Source organism: Cervus canadensis, chromosome 6 (assembly GCF_019320065.1).
Source record: "Cervus canadensis isolate Bull #8, Minnesota chromosome 6, ASM1932006v1, whole genome shotgun sequence".
Lineage (NCBI taxonomy): Eukaryota > Metazoa > Chordata > Mammalia > Artiodactyla > Cervidae > Cervus > Cervus canadensis.
Window position 1 is genome coordinate 53,963,075 of NC_057391.1, and position 21,380 is coordinate 53,984,454.

The 21,380-nt window shown below is 43.8% G+C and overlaps 1 protein-coding gene across 3 annotated transcripts in view; it reads left to right on the top strand.

Moving 5' to 3' along the window:
* The window catches only part of MYO5C (myosin VC), a 114,341-nt gene that overhangs the window by 24,250 nt on the left and 68,711 nt on the right, over window positions 1-21,380 (top strand). For 2 of the 3 annotated variants that reach the window (XM_043471962.1, XM_043471964.1), the window contains exons 6-10: window positions 416-559; window positions 1,267-1,348; window positions 3,821-3,928; window positions 13,886-13,992; window positions 17,398-17,663. In XM_043471962.1, the coding sequence (XP_043327897.1) occupies window positions 416-559; window positions 1,267-1,348; window positions 3,821-3,928; window positions 13,886-13,992; window positions 17,398-17,663 (707 nt within the window). The remainder of the gene's footprint in view (window positions 1-415; window positions 560-1,266; window positions 1,349-3,820; window positions 3,929-13,885; window positions 13,993-17,397; window positions 17,664-21,380) is intronic. The other variant, XM_043471963.1, reaches the window with a different exon arrangement.

Below are 21,380 nucleotides of genomic sequence, written 5' to 3' on the forward strand. Positions count from 1 at the left end.
TTCTGAATGTTGAGCTTTAAGCCAACTTTTTCACTCTCCTCTTTCACTTTCATCAAGAGCATTGGAAAAGACCCTGATGCTGGGAGGGATTGGGGGCAGGAGGAGAAGGGGATGACAGAGGATGAGATGGCTGGATGGCATCACCAACTCGATGGACATGAATTTGGGTAAACTCCGTGGGTTGGTGATGGACAGGGAGGCCTGGCGTGCTGCAGTCCATGGGGTTGCAAAGAGTTGGACATGACTGAACTGAACTGAACTGAACTGAAGGATATGTTTCATTCTCTGCAAGCCCCTGCCTTCCAGCCTCCCTCTCTAATCAGATCTTCCCCTAGCATACAGGATTGGATTTTACTATAACTGCTCCAAGAATATGAATGCAAAAGTTTTTTAGTGTTGTTGCTATGTTTTGTAGGCTGTTGGAAATGCCAAGACCACCCGCAATGACAACAGCAGTCGGTTTGGGAAATACACGGAAATTAGTTTTGATGAGAGAAATCAAATTATAGGTGCGAACATGAGAACTTACCTGCTGGAGAAATCCAGAGTTGTCTTTCAAGTAAGGATAAAAATATTAGTTAAATTTTCTTTTTCCTGACTTATTTATAGTATGGCTCACATTTATGTATTCATTAGACAACCTATGTTGTTTGGTGACTTGAAGTAGAATTTTCCTATCTTTCATTTGCAATGTGGATTATTTTTTTCTGTTTCTTAAAAGTGAAAATTGATGATAGGTACAGTATCAGTAGAATTTCACGATCAAGGGAAAAGTTTATAAGTTTCAATTTTAGGCACTTTAAAAATTCTTAGCATTAAAGATCATTTGTCTTTCTAGAACACAAAAACTACTCAAAATAGACCAAGTTGTTACTTTTTTTGTATTAGGAAGAGAAGCGGATCAGAGCTAGTGAGGTGGGGTTTAAGAGAAAGATTCTTCTGTCCATAAAATGGAGAAAATTATCTTCATTTTGACGCAGAAGGAGAGAAAGAATAAGCCTTGTATTGCAAGGAGTTTCTTTAAAATTTCAACTGGTACAAATTACATTATTCCTGTTTCATAGAATGTTTTCGTTTAATATCATTTTCTCTGAGGTGGTTTTTTGGAAGGCAATCTTGGACCACCAGGTTGGGTCACAGCAAAAACACAGGTAGATGTCCATATCCGTGAGATCAGATTAGCCATCTAAGACCCTCTTATGGAAAACCTCACATTTTCATTTGTAAAGGTCTGGTGTGATTTCAGGATTCCTCTTTATTTTACAGTCAGAAAATGAACGAAATTACCACATTTTCTATCAGCTTTGTGCATCCGCACAGCAGTCGGAATTTAAACATCTTAAATTAGGTACGTAACGCATGGTGTGTAGAAGAGTCTCTTTTTTGTGTAAGAATTTAAATTCTACGGCTGATTCATGTCAATGTATGACAAAACCCACTGAAATGTTGTGAAGCAAGTAGCCTCCAACTAATAAAAAAATTAAAAAAAAAAAAAGAATTTAAATTCTAGGTTAATCTCTTCTTCTTATAATAACATCACTTTAAAAAAGTATTCTGTCCAAAAACATAAGATCCTTCAGTTCCAGGAGTGGAATTGATGCATTTAACTAAGAAGATAGATTAGTTAGGGGCAGGTTGGTCCAGGAATCAGGTACCCTTCAACCCCAGGGTTCTTTTCAAAGCTCCAGAGCAGTGGAGATCATCCAGCTAGAATCACCTGAAGAAGGCTTCTGACCACTGGGACTTACTGATCTAAGTCTCAAATTTTATTTTTATCTGAATTTCCTTGGATGGTCATTTTTCTAAGGTATGACATATTTCCCTTTCTCCTGAGACAGAGTATCTATATCATAATTTGAACGTTCTTGAAAATTCAAAATCATTATTAATTGTAATCATAATTAATGAGCTACATTTCCTTTAGTGCAAACAGCCCAACTCCTATGGTACCTCAGCTCTACTGTCTTGGTCACCCGGACTGAGTTGGTAGATAGAATTGTCTAGTGTATTTGAGTTGAATACACACTCTCTAATCCTGAAGAATTTGCTTGCACTTGTAGAATCTAAGTTTCTTCAGATGTTATATAATGATAGTATCCATGCCTCATCTGCCAAACAGAATGCAAATAGTGAACATGGAAGGGCTTTCTGAAGTGTCACTTACTATTCAAATTTAGGTGCACATCTGGTTATTATCTTGACCATGGTGATGTGTTTTTTTTTTTTTCTTTTTTTTAATTTTTTTATTAGTTGGAGGCTAATTGCTTCACAACATTTCAGTGGGTTTTGTCATACATTGATATGAATCAGCCATAGATTTACACTTATTCCCCATCCCGATCCCCCCTCCCATCTCCCTCTCCACCCGACTCCTCTGGGTCTTCCAGTGAACCCAGGCCGGCACTTGTCTCATGCATCCCACCTGGGCTGGTGATCTGTTTCACCATAGATAGTATACATGCTGTTCTTTTGAAACATCCCACCCTCACCTTCTCCCACAGAGTTCAAAAGTCTGTTCTGTATTTCTGTGTCTCTTTTTCTGTTTTGCATATAGGGTTATCGTTACCATCTTTCTAAATTCCATATATATGTGTTAGTATGCTGTAATGTTCTTTATCTTTCTGGCTTACTTCACTCTGTATAAGGGGCTCCAGTTTCATCCATCTCATTAGACTGGTTCAAATGAATTCTTTTTGACGGCTGAGTAAAAGCCATGGTGTATAGTACCACAGCTTCCTTATCCATTCGTCTGCTGATGGGCATCTAGGTTGCTTCCATGTCCTGGCTATTATAAACAGTGCTGCGATGAACATTGGGGTGCATGTGTCTCTTTCAGATCTGGTTTCCTCAGTGTGTATGCCCAGAAGTGGGATTGCTGGTCATATGGCAGTTCTATTTCCAGTTTTTTAAGAAATCTCCACACTGTTTCCATAGTGGCTGTACTAGTTTGCATTCCCACCAACAGTGTAAGAGGGTTCCCTTTTCTCCACACCCTCTCCAGCATTTATTGCTTGTAGACTTTTTGATAGCAGCCATCCTGACTGGCGTGTAATGGTACCTCATTGTGGTTTTGATTTGCATTTCTCTGATAATGAGTGATGTTGAGCATTTTTTCATGTGTTTGTTAGCCATCTGTATGTCTTCTTTGGAGAAATGTCTGTTTAGTTCTTGGCCCATTTTTGATTGGGTCATTTATTTTTTGGAATTGAGCTTCAGGAGTTGCTTGTATATTTTTGAGATTAATCCTTTGTCTGTTTCTTCATTTGCTATTATTTTCTCCCAATCTGACGGCTGTCTTTTCACCTTACTTATAGTTTCTTTTGTAGTGCAAAAGCTTTTAAGTTTCATTAGATCCCATTTGTTTAGTTTTGCTTTTATTTCCAATATTCTGGGAGGTGGGTCATAGAGGATCTTGCTGTGATTTATGTCGGAGAGTGTTTTGCCTATGTTCATGGTGATGTTTTTATAACAGTATACATATATCAAAACTCATCAAGTTTTCTACAGTTCATCATACATTCAGTGAACCTCAGTAAAGCTATATGAAATTGTTAGGTGTGGGAACAAAAACCATGTGCTCTGGAGTCAAGCCTGCATTTTACTTCTCGCTCTGCCACAGTCACTATTTGACTGTGAGTGGGCCATTTCACTTTTCTGAGCCTCAATGTCAGAGTCAGCAACGTAGAATTCTAAGGAGTCAGTGGAAAAACATTATGAAGTGCTTAATACAGCACATTAAGTGTGAACTGCTCTTCTTGCTTCTGATAAACATGTATGTTCACCTTCTTGTGTCATAAACATCACTATCTTTTGATTTCAGGGAGTGCAGAAGAATTTAATTATACGCGAATGGGAGGCAGTACGGTCCTTGAGGGTGTGAATGACAGAGCCGACATGATAGAGACTCAGAAGACCTTTGCACTGCTGGGTGAGCAAAAATGTCCTGTCCCAGGAGTGGCCATCTTCTCTAAGAACGTGGGGATGCCCAGCATGCCTGTGTTCTGAAGACATCTAATCAATTCCAAGTTTAGGATGTTGCTGTTGTGTTAGTTGCTCAGTCGTGCCCAACTCTTTGTGACCCCATGGACTGTAGCCCACCAGGCTCCTCTGTCCATGGGATTCTCCAGGCAACTGGAGTGGGTTGCCATTCCCTTCAGGGGATCTTCCCAACACAGGGATCAAACTCAGGTCACCTGCTTTGCAGGTTGATTCTTTTACTGTCTGAGACACCAGGGAAGCCCAATTTTAGGATGAGTCAATCAAAAAACATATTTAGAGGCCAAAGGATCTAGATTGTGCGTTTCCCTTGACAGATCTAGAAATCAACTCCTTTGCACTCAGGCTCACTGGCTTGCTGTGAGAAGCATGAGCCATAAACCCTGTGGATGCTCATAAGCCCTTCCGGGCTGACTACAAAGAAGACAGGTGAAAGGAAAAGTCTGAATCAGTTTAGAGGTGTGATGTTGAGCTTACTTGGCCTTGACAGGTATCCTGATGATCATGGTAAAATAAGGGACACCTATATGGAGTTCACTATGCACCAGGCACTATTCTAAACACTTTGTTACCTGTATTAATTCATTTAAACCTTATAACCACCTTATGAGGTAGATGCTTGTTGTTTTTTGGGTTTTTTTTGCATTTACAATAGGAGAACTGAGGCATGGAGATAGTAAGTGATTTACCCAAGGTTTGGGTGGCTAGTAAAGAGCAGAACTGGAATTTATACTCAGAGTCTTTAGACGTATCATTCGTATACAGAAAACCTGATCTTTAATTGCTAACATGCTGACCCAGGTGAAGTAGGTACTCTTCAGTTTTTTCCCACCTTTCCTTTCCCACATGGACCTCAATTTTGAAAAGATGACAAGTGATATTTATAAAAATAGTCATTCACTTTCCCATTTTGTATTAGTCTAGATATACATACAACACTGCCAGTCAAACCTTCTGATCAGTGTGAGACTATAGACCATTTTTGCATCTTACAGAAAATATTCATCTTTTATTAGCCCTAGCTGTTTTCATTGTTGTGGCTTAGTTGATGATATTTGAATGCAAAAGGCAAAGAACTTGAGGTTAAATATATCAGAGTAATAGGCAAGATGAGCACAGTTGTGTAATCGAGAATGAACACAAGATGGTTTCCTAAGCACAATTTCCATCCAATTCGGCTTTTTCAAAACTGCTTTAGGATTCCCCTGGTGGTCCATTGGTTAAGACTTTGCCTGCCAATGCAGAGAATATGGGTTCAATCCCTTGTTGGGGAATTAAGATCCCACTTTCCTCACAGCCAAAAAAAAAATAAAATAAAATAGAAGCAATATTGCAACAAATTCAATAAATGCTTGCGCCTTACCCTTTGGGTCCTTACCCAAATTCAATAAAATGGTCCACATGAAGAAAAAAAAAAATCTTAAGTGATCACTTTAAGAAGGGCCATTTAGACAGTGTCTAATAGTGTGATAAGCAGTTTTGGTACTTATTAACATTTTCTTAAAATAATAATCATGATTTCAGTCTCTGTGTAACGTGCTTCATTGAGAGGCAGCTCGAGGAGGGGACAGGCAGCCTAGCTCTGGCAGGGCTCCCAGGGGACCTGTCCTTCCTTCCCACCTCTGTAATGTGTCACCTCACAGTGAAATGATGCAGGCAAAAAGAAGAGGCTTTGCAATCAACTAAGCAAGAATTGAAAGCCAAGTTGGCAGGACTCTGGAGGTTACCCTCTCTAAGACTCAGTTTCTTGATCTGTAGAATGGCTATATTCCTTAGCCACAGGACACTCCTGACAACTGGTAGGGAAATGTACGCGGCACCAGGCTGAGCACACAGCCATTTACTAAATGTTCCTGCCTGCTTTCTGTCTCTATGTACTATACCCTGTCATCCAAGTCCTAACCATCCTTTGAGCAAAACCATCCTCCTCCAGGAAGCCCTCCCTAATTATTGGAGGTAACAGCAGCAATTTTTTTCCACTTTATCACATACATTAGATCATTGTACAAATGTCCACGCCAGCAAAGCCAGGACTAATGTGGGACAAGAGAGGCAACTGGGGCACAGAGTTTAAGGAGTGCTTGCTTGCAGGATGGCATAAGTGCAGAGCTGGCCCTGGGCACCTTGCTTGTGTTACCATGGCCCCAGCCCTGCACACCAGGCCTAGATGTTTTAGGCAAAGCCCCCAAATTTTGTGGGGAATAAGTATAGCAGTCCGCTGCCTCCAGTGGCTGATAAAGGAGGTGGCCGCCCACTGTGCTGTGTGAAGGGGGCTGGGAAGAAAGGCAGAGCTGTTCTGCTTCACTCCTTTCTGGGATTTGTCTTAGAGAGTGACTGGGCATGGCTGGCAGGGCGACCATAGAATCTGTACCTGCTTACTTCCCACCAAGTCTTGTTATTTAAAAACACTAGCCTGGTGACCTCCTCTCCTCTGATGGCTTGTGCTTGGCCATTAGACCTCACAGTTTAGCCCTTAATTATCTATTGTCATGAATTTGCTCAGGTTTTTTCCCATGCATCATAGAATAGGTCTGTGGCCTCACACGTGCGTGAGTGCTAAGTCACTTCAGTCATGTCCGTCTCTTTGCGACCCTATGGACTGTAGGTAGACCTCCAGGCTCTTCTGTTCTTGGGATTCTCCAGGCAAGAATACTGGAGTGGGTTGCTATTTCCTCCTCCAAGGTATCCTCCCCACCCACAGATCGAACCCACGTCTCTTGTGTATCCTACGTTGGCAGGCAGGTTCTTTACCACTAGCACCACCTGGCACAGGTCAGTTATTATCTCTGGGAATCAGTTTCCCCATCTGTACACTGGGGCAGCAATGAAAATACTCAGTCATTTCAGTTATTTATTGCTGTACTCCAAATCTTGGTAGCTTAAAATGACTATTTTTATAACATATGACATAATTTATCTGTTCCTCTATTACAAACATTCAGGTTATTACTGGATTATTGTCATTAAGATGAAACTTTAATGAACAATTAGTTCCATTTAACAAATAACCATTAAAACTGAAAACAATCCAGCACTATTTTAAATGATCTTAACTATGAGTGCTTCTCTTTGAGAAAGTGACTTATGCCAGTGGCTCTCAATACTGGAATATCAGGTCACGTGAGACTTTTCTTTTAAATTCTAACATCTAGATATCACCCCAGACCTATTAAATCTGAATGAGAATATCTGCAAATAATGATATATCTGAAAGAGAAAAAATTATCATGCAGAAACTTCTCATTCTAATCTATGGACTATGTGAAAACTTTAAGATAGACATTTCCAATAAAAAATGTCTAACTCTGGGCTTCTTTCCATCAGGAATTTATGAACTAACATTCAATTTCTACCCTAGTCAATGGTTCTAACAAAACTTCTCATTTTAAAAAGATCAGGGACTTCCCTGGTGATCCAGTGGTTAAGACTTCGCCTTCCAATGCAAGGAATTTCGATCCCTAGTCAGGGAGCTGATATCCACCTGCCTCGTGGCCAAAATAATAAAACATAAAACAGAAGCAGTATTGTAACAAATTCAATAAAGACTTTAAAATGGTCCACATTTTAAAAAATCTTTAAAAAAAAAACTCCTTAAAAAAGTCAGATTTTTTTTTGCTACAAAATTTTATTTTCCAAAGTTCACTTAAACTGAACAAAAGAAAATCTTTATAGAGAAATACACAGTTCTTAATGTTTCTCCACATGCATGCATTGGAGATGGCTATGAGTCCTCTAAGAATAAGAACTTTATCAATAAGCCAGATACAAGATAATAAATATTGTATGATTCCTCTTATATAAGGTACCAATAATAGCCAAATTCATAGAGACAGAAAATAGAAGAGAGGTTACCAAGAGCTAAGGAGAGGGAGGAATAGGGAATCATTCAATAATGACTACAGAATTTCTGTTTGGAATGATTTTTTTTTAAAGTCCTAGAAATGGATGGTTGTACAATATTGTGAATGCAGTTTAATTGCATTGAATTAGACACTTTTAAATGGTAAAAAATATAAATAAGTAACATGATAATTTATCATTGTCTCTTGTGACTCTGGGCTGACTGGGCTTAGCTGGGCACTTCTCACGTGGGGACTCTTGTCTGGTGGTGGCAGGGGTTCGATCAGCTGAAGACTTCTGTCATACGGGCTGGGGTGACTGGAACTACTGGGGGCTGGGCAGGCTTTCTCTCTCTCCATGTGGCCTTCCTCACGCATGCTGGTCTCAGGGTCGATGGACTGCACATGAGGCTATCTTCTCCCATGAGCCAATTCCAGTAGGCTCAGGTAGACTCTGTGGGTCTTTTTATGAACCAGCCTCAGAAGCAGTGCAGCATCACTATTGCTATGTGCTTATAATCAAAAGCAAGGCAGAGGATCAGCTCAGAGTCATGACCCTCAGGGAAGGACACAGAGGGTATGAACAATTGGAGGGTGATGCATTGTGGGGGGTCATGTTTGGAGCGTAGCCACCACAGTTGCTGTTAGGGATGTTGTGGGGATTAAGAGAGAATGTCTTAATTGATCTGTGAACTGTGGTATGCTCTGTCAGTGTGAGAGATCAGTATGCATTTAATGAAAGCATGACCTCAATGCATGAATCACTAAAAAAATGTCTTTGGCCAGAGGTTGGCAGATTGCAGCCTTTTTTTGCAAATAAACTTTTATTGGAACACAGAGACACTCTTTTAAGTATGATCTATGGCTGTTTTCATGCTATGATGCTAGAATTGAGTTCTTGTGACAGACTCTACAGCCTGCAAAGCCTGGTAAGAAAACATATGTTGACCCTTGTCCCAGGCGATAGAGTGAGCATAGTTGATGGATTCCTTAGACTTTTATTTAAATTTGTGAAAGGACTTGTGGGTGGAGTCATGAGCCTAGCTTCAACCCCAGTGTATCTAAAACATGGACATCTCCTGAGGGCCCCTGACCAGACAAAGAAGTTTGAGCAGTCTTTGGAGACCTGTTTCCTGCTGTAGAGTGGATTCACATATGGAACTCACTGTAACATTGAGATTGCCATCATCCTGTGACCCCCACAGCCAATAATCTCATGCTATGTGTCAAATTTCATGGTCTGTGAACCTTCCTTGTCCAACACAGTAACCACTAGCCACAGATGATTATCTGTGCTAGTTAAAATGAGATAACTTTTAAAATTCAGTTCCTCAGTTGCACTAGGCATGTTTCAAGTGCTCATAACCATATGTAGAAAATAGCTGCCATGTAGTTCAGCACAGATAAAGAACATTTCATCCCCAAGGAAAGTTCTGTCCAACAGCACATCTCCAACAATGTGAATACCTCATGTACAACACTTATCCCATGGGTCGTGTCCTCTTGTTTGTGCCTCAGTGTTTTCTGTCTTAGATGTTGATTCCCTCATGGGCAGACTGCCCAATGTGAATTGTACATAGGCTTATAACACATTTGGGCAGACACCTTTCTTAAAATGTCATTGCTAAATAAGTACTTGCTGTTTATTTGTCCATTGCCATGATTTGTTATGGAGACAGTTTGGAGAGACGGGCAAGATTAGCAGTGAGGTTATCCAGCTCAGTACCCAGACCCACTTCACAGCACACCCAGTAAACAGACCTCTGGAGTCTGCTCACACTTCTTTGCCTGGTGTGGGTTTGTCAGGAGAGCATCACATTTAGACACCCTGGGGTGAACTAGGGCAGCTTTGTGACTCCGTGGGTCTTTTCACACACTGCAGCGGTCGCTGGCACTAAACTGCTTAGCCATGACACACACAGTGTGATTGTGACCTTGGCAAGTTCGATAGACTTTCTGTGCTTTAGTTTCCCCCTCTGTAAAATGGGAACAGTTCAGTTTAGTTCAGTCACTCAGTCATATCCGACTCTTTGTGACTCCATGAACTGCAGCAGGCCAGGGTTCCCTGTCCATCACCAACTCCTGGAGCCTACTCAAACTCATGTCCATCGTGCTGGTGATGCCATCTAACCATCTCATCCTCTGTCGTCCCCTCTTCCTCCCGCCTTCAATCTTTCCCAGCATCAGGGTCTTTTCCAATGAGTTGGTTTTTCAATTCAGGTGGCCAAAGTATTGGAGTTTCAGCTTCAATATCGGTCCTTCCAATGAACATTCAGGACCGATTTCCTTTAGGATGGACTGGTTGGATCTCCTTGCAGTCCAAGGGACTCTCAAGAGTCTTTTCCAACACCACAGTTCAAAAGCATCAATTCTTCAGTGCTCAGCTTTCTATATAGTCCAACTCTCACATCCATACATGACCACTGGAAAAACCATGACTTTGACTAGATAGACCTTTGTTGGCAAAGTAATGTCTCTGCTTTTTAATATGCTGTCTAGGTTTGTCATAACTTTTCTTCCAAGGAGCAAGTGTCTTTTAATTTCATGGCTGCAGTCACCATTTGCAGTGATTTTGGAACCTAAAAAATACTAGTACTTTATATAGTTGTAAGGATTAGTTGAGGTGACATGTGGAAAGTACTCAGGATAGTGCCTGATGCAGAGTTTCATGCTGTTTCTCTTCTGGCTCTGCTTCTGAGGTACTAAAATGGTTCTGGTACCCAATTCCAGTGTGTTGCTGGGGCGGGGGTCTCCCACCCCACGCTATTCCCTGGACACCAACTGGGTATCCTGTAGTTCAACTCAGTGCTGACATTGTCTACCTGGAGAAAGCATCAGCTCTCACAGGTTAAGGGCTCAGTCCCGCCTGACTGGACCCGGCCCCTGCCCATGTCAGGTGACAGACCCCTGTCCAGGTTGTTACTGGTGCTCCTGACTAAGAGGCTGTAAACCAGAGGTTCCCTTAACCACCTCCTGGAATTTGACCAATTTGCTAAAGCAGCTCACATAACTCAGGGAAACATATTTTACATGTTTACATAATAAACACCAGTTTATTATGAAAGGATATAAAGCTCAAGAAAAGCCCATTGGAACAGATATTTAGGAGCAAGTATATGGGAAGGAGCAAAAACTTCTGTGCTGAGAGTATCTCTCTCCCCAGTCCCATGGGTTCACTCCGGGGCTCTCCAAACCTTGTCCTTTTGGGGGTTGTGGAGACTTCAGTACATGCACACTGAATAAATCATTGGCTATTGGCAGTCAGTTCAACTTGCGGTGCCTCTCTGCTCCCCAAAGGTTAAGGGGTGAGCCTGAAAGTTCCCACTCTCCATCTCAGGATAGTTTCTCCTGGCAACCAGCCCCCATCCACACATGACCCAGGGGGCATTCCAAAATTGCCTCATTACCGAAAGACATCTTAGTCTCTCTCACCACTTAGGAAGTTCCCAGGTTTTTAGAAGTTCTGTGCCAGAAACTGTATGAATGCCAATTTATATATTTCTTAATACAAATAACAATATCACAGGGACCTTAGCAGACCACAAGTTACCCCCTGAGGAAGCAGAATGGGGTGCATTTTGATCAAGAGCTTACTTCCTTTGTTCTTCTGCTGACTCTCATTTAATTCATCCTTTGATCTTTGCCTGACCATTAAGATCTCTGTCAGAAAGAAAACTCTGGAAACAGATCTTTCCTGGACCTCAGGTTCAAGGAACTTGACCACTATGTTTCTTGTTGAAACCCACCTCAAGCCATCAGTGCTTTTGCAAGGATTTTATCTCACTGAAGAAAATTACTTAACTGAGGTCTTAAGTTCTTTCTTTGAGTCACTACTTTGGAGTTGTTATTTCAGTTTTGTCAGTTCTGGAAGGCATGGGCTTAGTCATGGATTATGCAGAGAGTGGGAGTGTCAGAGCAGATTTTCAAAGTTTGCATTTTTAGTTGCTTTTCCTCGTCACTTACCTGTCATTTATCATGGTGATGCCCTGGAGGTTATTTCTTTTAGAATTGGCTGTCATTCAAATGGAAATGTTAGCTTGAAATGGAGTGACTGCAAATGCCTGGACTCGGGTTGAACTGGAGGCATATATGTAATTTTGCTTTGAAATCATATCTGACTTTTAAAAAAATTATTTATTTTTAATTGAAGGATGACGGCTTTACAATATTGATTTGGTTTCTGCCATACATCATCAACATGAATCACCCATAGGTGTACATATGTCCCCTCCCTCCCACCTCCCACCCTTCCCCATACCTCTAGGTTGTTACAGAGCCCCAGTTTGAGTTCCCTGAGTCATATAGCAAATGAAATCATATGTGACTTTGATTTTGTGTGATCTTTGAAGGAGAGAAGACTCTCCAGGTTTAGAAATTCTTTTGGAACATGACCTGGCTGCTATTGAGATATTCCAGGTATCTTCAAGTCAGAAGCAGCGGTGACCACAATGGCTCTTTCTGGGCATTTAGGGCCTGCTGCTTTTTTGCTGAGTGAAGTGAGGGTCTCCTGTTAGCTGAAAAAAAAAAATGCACAACCTGAAAACTGAAAATTACGTTTTACTCAGTAGACAAAACCGAAGGCTTGAGCCTGGGATGCAGCCTCTCAGACAGCTCTGAGGGACTGCTCTGAAGAGGTAAGGGAGGAGCCAGGATATATAGGAGTCTTGCAACAAAGACCAGGTAGTCAGAACATCAAAATATTACTGTTAGTTAAAGAAAACCAGGTATCTCAAATTAAGGAATTTAGCGCTTTTCTATTATATATATGGGAAGATGCAAAAGTCTGGGCTCAGTGAAATCATCCCTTTGATATGCAGCTTAGCTACCTAGGACCAGTATTCCGCTTTTCTGCATCCTGAGTCCCCTCAGGCGGTGTTAGCGGTGTTAGTGGCTGAGAGCTGGATCGCCACAGCATCCGTTGTTTGCTGACTTGGCAGGCAACTCTTTTCTTTCACAAGTGATATTCCACCTATATTGGTCAGGGTCCCATGCTGGGAACACGGGACACATTCAAATAAGATAAAAGGAGGAAAGTTTATTTACCAAGGGAGCAACTACAAATTGCAAATTGTGTGGGGCTGAGAGGGCTGCAAGGAGCAGCAGGGCCCTGGAAACAGCAGCTCTTTCTGTTTGGGCACAGGGGTGTTACTTGAGCCTGAAGGGAGGGTCGGGGAAAGTCAGCACCAGACCTGGAATAGATACCGCCTGCACAGCCAGCCTGAGGCAACTGCAAGGAAAGAGATGGGGAGATGTACCCATATCTTCTCCTCCTGTTCTCTGATCTCCTGACAGGGTACGCGTTGGCCAGACCCAACCAGAGGGCATGAAAACCCATCACCTTGGTCCAAACAGGCCAGCCGCCTGGGGCAGATAGCAGGGTGCAGAGCTGGAGGGGCAAGTGGAGTCCTTCCAGCACCCACCATAAAAAGCATTTGGGTAACTTATAAACAAAAAAGAAAAAAAATACCAATAAAAAAAGCACAGCAGGGACTTCCCTGGCAGTCCAGTGGTTAAGAGTTGGCCTTCCAAAGCAGAAGGTGCGAGTTTGGTTGGGAGCTAAGATCCCACATATCTTGCAGCAAAAAAAAACACAAAAAACCCAAAACATAAAATAGAAACAATATTGTAATAAATTCAATACAGACGTCTTAAAAAATGGTCCACATTAAAAAAAAAAACTTTAAAAATTTAATTTTTTTTTTTTTTTTTAAAAAGGAAGCACAGCATACAGAATGAAAGAGCCAATTCTCCCAGGAACCTGACATGAAATGGCTACTCAGATATTAATTTCTGAATTGAACTTTCTAGCAGCCACCACAGAGGGGAAGCCTGGTGGGTTGAACAGTTAACATTGTGTATCTGCACACGTCAAACTAGAAAGACAAACTAGTGAGCCAGATTCTCCCTGGGGTCCACTTCCTGTACCCTGTCCCGTCTCTTGGCACTGATGGTATTAGAGGGTCCTGAAAGAATTCAGGTGCTTGTCTTACTAGTGATTATGCAAGAGAAGAAATGGAGTATTCCTAATTTGGAAAAAATTTTGTTTTCAGGTTTCAAGGAAGATTTTCAGATGGACGTTTTTAAGGTCCTGGCAGCCATCCTACATCTGGGCAATGTACAGATCACAGCAGTGGGCCACGAGAGATCAGTGATCAACGTAAGATATGTGTTTGTTTCCCCCATCCTGTGTTGGGAGGATCATCAGCAGAAGCTCTCAGGGTTACCCTGCTTTTGCATTTTAGCACCAGGCACACTGGACCTACTCGGGGGATCAGTTTAACAGGAACAAGGAAGGTCGGGGTTTCCATGGGTTGCCTTCAAAGAGTAAAACTTCTTTCTTCCCCTTGCAACGGCAGAGAAAGGGGAAACACATCCTCTGTGTGTTTTCCTTTTATTCAACAAATTTTTATTGAATGCCTTCCTCTGTGCCAGACACTGTTGTAGGCTCTGGAGAAACATCAGTGAACAAAACAAAATCAGAAGGCCTTCATTAAGCTTTTGATCAGGGGGAGAAAATGGAGGGGAGGAGACACAGTAAAAGTTATAGGGTCTGGCAGCTGGCAATAACCATTAAAAATGAAAATAGGGGGCTTCCCTGGTGGCTCAGGGGTAAAAAATCTGCTTGCCAGTGCAGGAGACATGGGTTCGATCCCTGGTCAGGGAGGGTCCCACATGCTGCAGAACAACTAAGCCCATGGACCACAACTGTTGAGTCTGTGCTCTAGAGTCCAGGAACCACAACTGCTGAGTACCACAGCTACTGAAGCCCACACACCTAGAGCCTGTGTTCCTCACCAAGAGAAGCCACCCCATTGAGAAGCCTGCACACCGCAACTAGAGAGCAGCCCCTACTCACCACAGCTAGAGAAAAGTCTACACAGCAACAAAGACTGAGCACAGCTCAAAATAAAAATAAATATTATTTTTTAAAAAGAAGGAAAATAGGGACTTCTCTGGTAGTCCAGTGGTTAAGTCTCCACACTTCTAATGCAGGGGGTGTGTGTTCAATCTCTGGTCAGGAAGCTAAGATCCCACATGCCATAGGACATGGCCAAAAAATAAAAAAAGGAAAATATAGCAGGATAAGTAGGGACAGGCTGTGCCTTTTGTATTGGGCATTCAGCGAAAACCTTTCTAATTCAGTAAGGAAGTAAAATTGTGTCTATATCTGGAGGAGGAATATTCCAAGTAGAGGGAACAGCAGGTACAAAGGCCCTCGAGCAGGAAGTGTAATTGGAAAAATAGCCAAAAGGTTGGTAAATGCAAAGACAAGTGAGAGAAAGGAGAAGTGGTGGGTGAGGTCAGAAAATGTGTATGGGGGAGGGGCACAGATCATGAAGGACCTTAAGGGCACTAGACATGTCTTACCTCCTGACACATGCCTGAATGAAACACCAATGGTGCTGGCTTCCCCTCTGGAAATAGGCTTCCATTTAAGTTTTGTGACTGATTTCTTCATTTCATGGACACAAGATAAGTTTATGTATATGTCTGCTAGGCAACAAATGTTATGCTTTGGTGTGAGGTATGTGGTTATCCTCAACAATATCCATGTAACGAGGACAGTCACATGTTTAAAATGTTTCTGTGAAATGCAAAATCTCCTTGCTGTTAAAGCTTTGTGTTAACAATGTGTGTCTTAGTCAATTCCAGTTGTCATAACAAAATACCACAGGCCAGGTGGCTTAACAACAGAAATCTATTTTCTCACAGACCTAGAGTCTGGAAGTTCATTCAAGATCAAGGTGCCAACACAGTTGAGTTCTCAAGATGCTGGCTTCCAGACAGCTGCCCTCTTGCTGTGTCCTCACAGGGCAGAGAAAAAGCAAGCTCTATTCTCTTTCCTCTTCTTATAAGGACATTAATCCCATCAAGGGACCCCACCCACATCTAAACCTCATTACTTGCCTAAGGCCCCACTTCTGAATACCATCACATTGGGGGTTAAGACTTCAACACATGAATTTTTCATATAACTGAGACACTCAGTCTGTAACAATGCCTCCAGAACAACCGATGGGAACAATTGTTAATTTTGTACACCTGTTCATTTCTCAGCTCTGGTACCTACAGTTTAAGGGGAGAGAGCGCTGAGCAGATGTGGAGGATATGTTTTTTGGCTCAGTGCATCAGTCCTGTTGCCCTGTGACCAGGAAGTAATTCTTCAGATTATCACTCTAAGTGCTTTGCCCCATCCCCACCAGTATCCAGTCCTCGCAGAGTCAGTTCACAAAGGACTGGGAAGTTTGGAGGAGGTGATGGCAGGCCTGGAAGGTGCGCAGTGTAGTTCTCCCACTGGGTCCTGGCTCATTTACCTCAGAAATGGGCTTCTGCACTTTTTCTTCTGAAACTCCCGTAGACTGAAGATATGACTTCCAAATGCCCTGGCTTTGAACTCTGTTCTGTGAAGTTTATTGTGAAGGTAGCATTTTGGAGAAGGAGTTAAAATTGATAGACTAAAATTCCTTTGTCTATCAGTCTTAGGAGACAAATCCCACACAAAAAAATGTCAGATCTTTGTAGAAAATAATTTTCATTCATTTGCATCAAGAAAGTGAAATATTGGGCAAATTCAATCTGAATGAAGCCATCTTATGTTTTAAAACTTGCTGCCCCTTTGCATTTCCCCCTCTAGCTGGGTGTTTTTGTCTCAGAAGGTTTGGTTCCTGCTTAGAAGGAAGGAAACCAATAGCTCAGCCAAACCTCACAGTACTGACACGCTTTATGTTATTGTGATATTGATCAGAAGGGATGTGGGTGGGCAGCAGGGAGGCGGCAGGACTTTTTAGGTCCACCATAACCTGATGCTTTTTAAATGAAATCATGTGATTTTTCCCCAATTGACTGAGATGCTATCTACAGATTAGCCCATCTGGGAAGTTTTCCCTGCCCAAGAGGAATGGTGGTGTGCAGTCACATGGGATTGCATCTCCTTGCCTAGTGACAGGGACTCCTAGTTCTTGCTGCCTAAAGCAGGAGCAGACCTTTCCTCGTCTGCTGGCCAGTGGGGCAGCTCTCATGCCCAGGCTTGGGAGAGAAACAAGATTCACTTTGTACATCCACCACCACAGCCCTCATGTTGGCTGGAAAACCACTTCAGTTCAGGGAGCCCACCACGTTCTCCCTGACAACACCACAGAGGCCCCTCCTGGGCCAGACCCCACCCTGGGCAGACCCCAGCTACACAAAGAGTGACAGGGCAAGTGTAGGCTCTGACAGGTGGCCTGGGTGTGATTCAAAAGGGCAGAGAGAGGCCTCGAGGCTGTGTCCACAAGCACAGGAGAGGGGGGAGGATCGCTTCTGTGACCTAAGCATCACTACTGACATTCTTTGGCAAGAAGGAAAATCTGGGTAGGACACAGCCTGGGATCTCCTGGCATCACCACAGCAGTGCCCAGCCGAGGACCAGGTGCAGGCTCCGTGCCCCCAGGGGCCCTTCTGCTTCACTCCCAGCCCTGGCTCTGTGTTACGAGGCCTGATCGTGCCTAGGTCGAGGGGCACAGCTGGGTGGGCCAGTGCCAGTTTTGATGGCCTGACGGGGCTGTGTCTTTCGTTTCTGAAGGAGGATGATGGTCACCTGGAGGTGTTCTGTGAGCTCCTGGGCCTGGAGAGTGGCAGAGTGGCTCAGTGGCTGTGTAATCGCAAGATCGTCACAACCTCCGAGACAGTGGTGAAGCCCATGACCAGGCCCCAGGCTGTCAATGCCAGGGATGCACTGGCCAAAAAGATCTACGCTCACCTGTTTGACTTCATTGTGGAGAGAATTAACCAAGCCTTGCACTTTTCAGGCAAGCAGCACACTTTTATTGGTGTTTTGGACATTTATGGGTAAGATTCTCTCCCTGAGCTTGTCTTTCCTCATTTAAATGTCAAATGCCTGTTATCTTTAGGTTGTTTTAGTCTGGTGGTTTTGTGTTTCACATGGTCAGGAAGATGGTGTTCTCTGGTTTTGCATCTATGTATGTTAAGTACAGTCTCCTGGGCTACAATGTCTTTTATGTAGGGTGCGTTAAAAAAATTCTACATCAGTAATGGCCAACATGAAGAGCGCATGCCAACTACCATGCTGAGTGATTTCCATGCACTTTTTTAATTCCTTAAACAACCTTATAATTATCCCCATTTTACAGATAAAACAACCAAGGCTTAGGAAGACTCATTCACAGTTGCTCTGCTGGTGGGAGAACCCAGTTCCGTAGGAGGATCACACCCACCTCTGTTTTCCTGCAGAGGCCCCATGAGGTGTGGAACCCTGACATACCTCTCCCACTTCACAGGGTGATAATGACAGCCCCAGACACCCTGCACCTTGCCCACGAGCACAGGGCCAGAGGTAGGCTCAGACCAGAGCCTTTTACCAACCAGGCCCCTCATGCCTACATCCTTGTCCATTCTTGGATCATAGGGGTCATGTGTTTGCCCCATTCTCCATGAATTCTAATACATTTGGTGGATCCAGTTACCACACTGGAGGGTTTTTTCTAGCTTCTTTTCTTTGCCCAGTCCTGCTTTTCTGGGTCAGATTCATCGTAAAGACACTTGAAGAATAGAATAGCCAGAGAGAGTGAGGGAGGGAGGCCTGGCCAGCATGGAAGCCAGTTCTGAGAGGAGTTAGCACTTGGGCTTTTGTTTGTTAGAGTCTGGCCTCAAGTGCCTAACCCCTTCCCCTCCCAGGGCCAACCCTGGTTTCTCAGAGGGAGAGGGGCAGATTGTCCCAGGGAAGGCATCACAGAGTATTCCACTTGGATTGGAGAGTAGCCCCCCACACCCTGGAGAAAGCAACTCACCCTCCCTGCTTCCCAAATGGAGGGGCGAGCTGGCTCTGCTGGCCGGCTTCTACCTGCTGCGGGGTGAGGCAGGCAGAACTTCTACCCAAATATAGCAAAATAGCTTTTCCCATAGTTATTTCATATGAGACTCAGGGGTGTTACCTGTTTAACATGGTGGTCGTTTGGTGGTTTAGTCACTAAATTGTGTCCAGCTCTTGCGATCCCATGGACTATAGCCCACCAGGCTCCTCCATCCATGGGATTTTCCAGGCAAGAATACCGGAGTGGGTTGCCGTCTGGGTTCTGAGTTAATACATGTGACTCCCAATTAATAGTATCTGTTAACAGTTATAAAACTCTTACATTGCTGGGTTAGTCTAGTAAATTACTTACCTTAAAAATAAGGATTTGAGCAGCAGCCAGTAAGCATCTAAGTAGGCTTTTAAATGGAAATAGTCCTTCTTAATAATAGTCTCTCTCATTGTGATGGAAATAAGTGATTGTTATATTTTTCTCTGTTCTTTTCTGTGTTTTTTTTTTTTAAATAAATAGCCCTTTATTTTTAAGGATATATTATCTCATTCAAGAACACACATTCATGTGCCAGGAACTGTGTCAGATGTGATGGGTGAACAGCACAGACATCTGGCCCCTGCCTTGTTGGGACTTAAATTTTAGTGGAGGAAGAGGCCATCAGAGATTGGGATGGTTCCTGGGAAAGGAATAAATGGATGGATGTGTCACAGTTGACCAGGCACCAGGAAGAGAGGGGGCAGCTGAGAGTAAGGAGCTGAGAATAAGGAGTCAGGAGAACAGCAGGCAGGCGTCAGGCATCCACAAAGCTGATAGACCATGGTAATAAGGAATTTGAATTTTTGGCTAAGTGGGCAAACTTCAGACAGGAGGAACTGTAAATTTTTTAAAGAGCTTGTTAGAGTATATTTTAAATTTTAAAATTAAACCCCTCTTTAAAAATTTAAAAAGTAACATGCTCACTTGTCACCCATGAATTCATTTCACCCCTCCGAAAAAGGAATCTCTCCTCTTTAAGTAAGAGTGTTACTGTCTGGAGGGAATCCTTTCACGCCTTTCTCCAGTTTGCTCAGGACTGGATTAGCCCTCATCCCTGCATACCTGCAGCTGCTTCAAGAGGTGACCTCAGGGTGAGCTGGGAATAAGGCGGCCTGAAAGGGGAAGTTACCCTGCATGAAGACAGTTAAAGCCCAAGCTGTGAGCCTTGAGATTTCAGCTCGGAACGTCGTGGAGGCTTGTGGTTCCCTAGCCAGCCAGATGCTTATGTTCTCTGGATGCGGAGCTGGAAGGGCTCGGGGCCAGGAGTCAGACCCCAGGGAGTAAGCACTGCACTACGCCCATTGTGTGGCCTGGAGGGCGTCACTGAACCTCAGTTTTTGTGTCTGTAAGATGGGGCCTCTCTCGTAGGGTTATTACCAAGGTCAAATGGAAGAAATTGTGAATGCATCTTTACAAACCATAGGGATTGTTCTGATGTGAACAGGAAAAGTAATGTCATTGATGTTTGACATCCAGCCCCTGCCCTGGCAAGTCCTGCCTTTGGCCCTGGCTGTGGGCTTCAGGGCACAATGAGGCCCTTCTGCCTCCCCTCCAGGCCCAGCTGTGGCCTGTCTGCAGTGTCCAGGCCACCTGAACCCCTGGATCACCCAGGGTGCTAGTGGAATGGGGCTGTCAGGACTCTGGGTTCTCCTCTTGCTCCATGGACAGTCTGGGACCTTAACCTCCCCAGAAATTCTACACTGAACTCAACGGGCTCAGTCAAGTGAGACTCCCTGGGGACCTGTGGTTGGCGCCGGCAGGAACCTTTCAGGATTAGAGCAATTAAGAACTAAGGCTTGAGAGTCCCCACGAGCTGGGGTCAGATTTCGCGTGTCTGGCACCACTCTGTGATGGTCACCATCTCCTCTGACCGTCGCGTGTAACAGTGGGGTCAGGGCAGCCCTTCACCTAGGGTGTGTTAGGGTTAAGCGTGGTGATGGGCATCAGCGCCAGCACCTAAAGCGCTCGGATTCCTCCTGGCAGGAACGCTCCTCTGCCCAGGTGGTGGACCGGGTGCCCCAGTTCTGTTCAGGCTACATCATGTTTTACAGAGTGGGGTAATTCACATGAAAGTCCAGGTTTCTAGATTCTTTTGAGAGTCAGGTGACCAGACATCCTGATCTGATTAATCCGTGGCCACACCTGGCTCGAGCTGAGCAGCAGCCATCCTGTAGGGCAGACCTGGTTCTCACGGGTCCCACACAGTTCCAGCCGCTCTTCATGCTGTCATCTCCTGGCCTTCTCAGCTCCTGGGTCTGCAACTCCAGAGGCAGCCTTTGAAAGTCTGAAGACAGAGGTGGGGCCATGTCTTCCTTGGGCCTGAAGGGGTCTGCTGGGCTGTGACCTTGCTTTTTCCTCTTATGACTATGAAAGCGCCCCTTGGGGAGGCAAAACTGTGCTGCCTCTGCCTTCAGCAAGGAGTGGGAGCACAGGAGACAACGTTGCTTTTTTCACTGGGAGCAGAAGTGTTACAGACAGGTGGACTCATAGTTAAGTCTGACACGGACTGTGTGACCCCAGACAAATTTGTGAACTTCTCAGTCTTATTTCCTCATCTAGAACTGAGGATAATAAGGCTGATGTCAGTGTTGTTGTGCAGATTATATGATATGCCATAATGTGCACATGCCTATTCTAGTGCCTGCCTCAAGTGGGTGTTTTGTCCATACCAGATTTCTTCCTGGGGCAGCCTGGAAAAATGTGA